Raw genomic sequence first — 5580 nt, forward strand, 5'->3', positions numbered from 1 at the left:
GCACAAGAAACTTCTTCCAAAAAATAAGCCCCAAAGTAAAACTTCACCTCAGAGTATATATACATTTCTCAGAGTTGGAGGGCAGGACCCTCAATGATCCAGTGCCTCATTAGAAATTAACAAAAAGTATCTGAAGCCTATTAATGGGTGGGGAAGATCTTTAACTCTTCCCCCCACCCATCACTACCTTTACATTAACATTACTAGGGCACATTCAGGGAGGTTCACAGGTACCCTTCTCAAATGAGATAATCTAACCAAAGTGCTTTGCAAGCATTAAAGGACTATCAAGGTTCTTAACCTAGGGTCCATGAACTTTTTTTAAAAAAATTTTAATAAATATATTCCAATTTAATTGGTTGCCTTTGTCATTCTAAGTATTTTACTTATTGCACTTTAAAAACATTATACTCATAAGGGAAATTGTTCAGTCATTTCAGTCATGTCCAATTCTTCATGATTCCATTTAGAGTTTTCTTACCAAAGATACTAGAATGGTTTGTCATTTTCTTCTCCAGCTCATTTTTACAGATGAGGAACCTGGGCCAAGTGGGTGACTTGCCCAGGTATCCATTGCACCACCCAGCTACAATACCAGACCAAAAAGGGGTCCATGGCAATAATGGTTTAAAACCATGCCCCACATGAATGTGAGTGATTCTTAATATTGCTATCATTATTGTTAATACTCCCATCATTGTTTAAGTAGGTAGTAATTGCAGAGCATCATATAGATGGAATTAACTGCATAATTCTATTGGAATGCACAATCAATCATCCTACACTAGGAAACCATGCCCAGTTGAGGACCTCTCCCCTTCCCTTTCCTCACTCAAGACTCTCTCATAGCAAATCAGAGCCCACAGAGACAAATAAAGATCTTAGGGGAAAAATTACCTTCTTTTCTCAGAAAAATGAAAGGAAGGAAAGTAAGCATTTATTAAGCACTTACTACATGTCATGCCTTGTGATAAGCACTTTACAACCATCTTGTTTGATCTTCACAACAACCTTGTGAGGTACATGCTATTATGATCCCCATTTTAGAAATGAGGAAACTGAGACAGGCAGAAGTTAAGTGACTTACTCAGACTCTCATAACTAGTATCTGAGGCTAAGTTTGAACTCAGGTCTTCCTGACTTCAAACCCAGTGCTCTATCCACTGCAGTACCTACCTTCCAGCAAGTGCTAAGGCTCACTGAATAGGAAATAATGGCAAGTTTAAAAGTATCATGGAAAAAATACCAAATTTATCCCAACCAGCACATGAACTTAGGTGGTCATGACTTCTATACTTGGCTTTCTTGCAGTTATACCTAAGTACACTCAGTCCCACAATATTTCTGAACTCCCCTGTTCCTGCTGAAGTCATCATCATCATCATTCCAATAACCTAAGTTAACAACTTCATTGACATCCTTGACTCCCTACCCTCCCTTTCCCCAACATAATCAATCAATCTCATCAATTCTGCTGCCATGTTTCTAGCTTCCAACCTACTCTCTCCACTCACACAGTCACTATCTTACTTCAGGCCCTCATGATGTCTCACCTGGACTATCACTACAGACCTCTAATTGGTTCCCCCTCTCCCATCTGTCCTCCACACTGCTGCCAAAGTGATATTCCTGATGAGCATGTATGACCATGTTGTCCCACCACTCAATAAACTCTAGTGACTTCCTCAAATTAAATACAAATTCCTTGAATTTTCATTTAAAGCCCTTCAAAACCTAGGTCCAGCTTTTCCAGCTTTATCATACATTACAGTACCATTCAATCATTCTATCATCCAGTTAAACTGGCTGTTATGTTCCTCACATAGACAACACTTCATCTCCTATCTTATTTCTTTGCACTAGCTGTCCCCTTCCACTGAATATATTTTCTTCATCTCCCTCTTATAATCCCTACTTCAAAATTCAACTCAAGCGCTATCACCTATAACTCCCAGACCTGCTAGAGTCTCCTTTCCACCCCAAAATTGCCTGTTTCTTTTGCATACACATATGTATATATGCGTATATGCATATGTATGTATGTGCATGCATACATATGCATATACGCATATATACATATGTGTATACGTGTGTGTCTATTTGTTGTATCCCAAGATAGAATGTCATCTCCTTAGGACAGAGACGGTTCCATTTTTTTTATTTTGTATCTCTAGCACCTAGCACAAAGCCTGGCACACAGAAGGCATTTAATAAATGCTTCTTGATTGATTATTTAAACCACAAATACTTCTATCCTGATTTCAAGGACCTTCAAAGAATTTCTAATTTCTCTTAGTGGTCTACATCAGCACTTAGTAATTCATACAATCAAGAAGTTAGGGGTGTGTGTATATGTATAGGTGTGCAGGTGTTTTACTCTCTCCTTTCAATCTACTTCCTGTTTGTTACTGTTTAAACCCATTTCCTCTCATTTGGTTTTTGGGATACAAGCACAACTGGTCTCCAACTTTCATATATTAAATTAACCATCTCTGTCTTTGAATAAATAGTCAACTCCTTTTATATTTTCTCATACAGCCATTATTACTTTCCAACTTTTTCAAACCTTTAACTTCTAGCCCCTTTTCAAATATTCCATATGCCTTAAAATCTCAAAAGGCACACATAATTCTAAGAAAAATCCAACTCTATTCCCCTCCCCATTCACATCTTCTTTAGTGTTTTCCTCTCTGAGTTGGATTCTGATGTCATTATACCCAATTTGACAATTTAGTTCTTTTAACAGTTCTTTCTTTCACCTCATATCACCTCTTAAATTTCTTCTACTTTCTTGCTATAATCTACCTTCTTGGTTTGCCAAACCTTGGATCATTGTTTCTGATAGAATACAAAATATCAGAAAAAAAAGAGGAAGATAATAATTCCAGGATTACCTGCCAGGTAAAAGATGAAGGGATCCATCATAATATGTTGGTTTCTTTTGCTTTTTTTTTTTTCAGCAAATGCATTGAAACCTCTTCTCTTTAATCATATAGTCATTTCAACAAAATCCCTTGTAATGCACTATACTAATAACTGGGTACTAAGAGTCTCTTGTTGGAAGGGAATGTATGTAACATTCTCTTATAATAGAGATAATTTCCTTCCCTTTCCTTCCCTTCCCTTCTCTTCCTTTCCCAAAACCTTAAACCTACTGCACTCTGAAGACCACAGATTGTACAGCTCTAGACTCCTGCCCAAGCTCCACTTAAGGGCTATTTTCTGAACCCTCCTGGCTTAAGAGTGATTATCAATAGTAACTGTTGCTGTTTCCCTCCCAACTTGATTTAGTTAGCTTTCTTTGTCTCATTAAAAGGGCCATCCCCTGACTACTTCTTAAACAGGCCTATTCAATGAGTGGGTGTTACCTCACTCTAAGTGAGTACCTGAATAGGTACTCATTGTATCTTGGGCCATCTCCAATCATCCTGATGAATATCTGGTCACTGGATCCAGATGACTCAGGAGGAGAAGTGAGGCTGGTGACCTTGCACAGTCCACCCTCACTCAAAACAAAGTCAAGTGCAAGTTGTGTCATCATTTCTCTGATGGCATGGTCTTCTTTGGCAACGAAGGATGAATACAGCAGCAACTACAATACTAGGAACAGAAACTGAGACCTGCGATTTCACAGTGTAAGACAGATAGACACAGCACACAGGAGGGCTGCTAGCACAGGTTCACTCTTTTTTTTTTTTTTTTTTTTAATCAGCAGAAAATTTTTATTCTTTTCTATCAGATACAAGTAAACCACAATCAGGGGCTTAAGTGACAGGCACAAGTTAAACTAGCTATAGAAAGCACTGGATATTCCTCAGGGCACAAGACATCACAATACTGAGCCCAGGGAAGGGGGTGGGAAAGGGAAATTCCCTCAGACATATGCTGTGTCTTAAAAGTTTCTATCAAACTTTGCTCAAAAACTGAAAAGTTAAGCTCTGACATTATGTGGGTGTGGTTGGGGCAGGAGCAATTCTGCAGAACCAAAAAGATACAACAGCTGTGCCATAAATATCGAAGCATCTCTGACTGCACTGTTAGCATGTGCTTTAAAGCTGAGGAAAGACATGAGATACATCCTTCCTGTGAGGACATTAGGCAGCCTTGCAGAGGGCCACAGCAGAAAAACGAACTTCTCCTTCCTCACGTTCTGTGAACTGTCTACAGATCTCAGCAGCCCCCTTCAGTACTGAGTCATCTGAAGTGGACCCATGGTTTATAGGAAATGGCATTCGTCCATCAAGTTCATAAAGATGGCCGTCCACATTGTTGAAAAGAATGAAATGGAAGTTAACTTCATCATCCACCCGACATTGGCCTTCCTGGGCAACAGCATCATGGGCTGCCTGAATAGCCTCATTCTTTTCAAAGCATTTTGCTCTGTCTTCAGGAGACAGCTTTGCTGTTTCAGAAAGAAACTGTTTCAGAACTGAGCCATCATCAAAGTTCAGTTTATCTTGATTATTAGCAACTGCATGGATAAGGCCAATGGTGCCACAGGAGTTGCCCACGGTCTGCTTCATGAAGTACACCTTAGGACTAACTTCTTGTCCCTTCAGCTCTTCAATCTGCTTTTTCCTGAAGTTCTCATGCTGGGCAGTGAGGGGAAACAGCAGAAGCAGCGCACAGGCTGGGGAGGGCACAGAGTTCAAAGAATCCTCCTCCAGGCCTAGCACGTCCACGAATTTCCAGTCTCCCCCGACCCCGAGGCGGGTCAGCACTTTGTTCAGCATCTCGGGGTTAATCTCCATCGGCTTCAGCTGCATCTTTGCGCGTTCCGGCCCCGAGTCTCGAGCGCAAGGTGAGCGCAGGGAAGGACAGGCAGGAGCGAGCGAGCGAGCTCCACAGGTTCACTCTTGATGTGGTCAGACAGGAAAGCACTAAGAAAGGGTTAACAATCATACTTTATTCTAGTCTCGTTTTCCCAGAAGAGTATTACTGATAATGGGAGCATAACTTCTACAGCATTCCCTAATCACCCTTCTCACTGGGCAAGGGAGAAGGGGGAACAAATACCCCTACTTCTCAATGGGGTCAATCGAGACAGGTATAACTTGTGCATCTCCTAAATCCCCTCAAGTCTCATTGGGGGTCAGTTGAAGCAAACACAGATTCCCCCAAGTCTTGATGGGGGCTGATCAAGACACACACAGAATTCCATCTTGTGTACTCAATCCTGAGATTCCCCTCAAGCCTCTGTGGGGGCCAGTTGAAGCACATACAGCATTTGCACATTCAACCCTAAGTTTCCCCCAAAGTTCCTCATTCACTGACCAGCAACCACCTATTTTATAGGGCATCAGACAAAGAAGGCATATTGCCAGAAATAGCCTCACAAGTTTACATCACCCCATCCCTGTATCTCACTGCACAGCCACAGGGGATGTTTATATTATTTACCATTATATGATGCTGTGCAAGTGTGGTGTCATTGCTTTGAACCATAACTGTGGGAACTCATATCTAATACCTGAGAACAAGAGATTGTTATGACTATGGATTCTGGGAAACAACTCTAATAAATAATAACAAAAATTCACTTTATACACACTAAAATCCACCTTACTTACAGTAAAATTC

General features: G+C 40.6%; 1 protein-coding gene across 1 annotated transcript; it reads right to left on the reverse strand.

Moving 5' to 3' along the window:
• Positions 1-3685: 3685 nt before the first annotated feature.
• LOC140512710 (ubiquitin carboxyl-terminal hydrolase isozyme L1) lies at positions 3686-4842 on the reverse strand. The gene has a single exon (XM_072622032.1). It carries the CDS (start codon positions 4764-4766, stop codon positions 4095-4097), a length of 672 nt encoding a protein of 223 aa, XP_072478133.1. The 5' UTR covers positions 4767-4842; the 3' UTR covers positions 3686-4094.
• Positions 4843-5580: the final 738 nt, after the last annotated feature.

The sequence above is a fragment of the Notamacropus eugenii genome, chromosome 6 (assembly GCF_028372415.1).
Source record: "Notamacropus eugenii isolate mMacEug1 chromosome 6, mMacEug1.pri_v2, whole genome shotgun sequence".
In the NCBI taxonomy this organism is placed as follows: Eukaryota; Metazoa; Chordata; class Mammalia; order Diprotodontia; family Macropodidae; genus Notamacropus; species Notamacropus eugenii.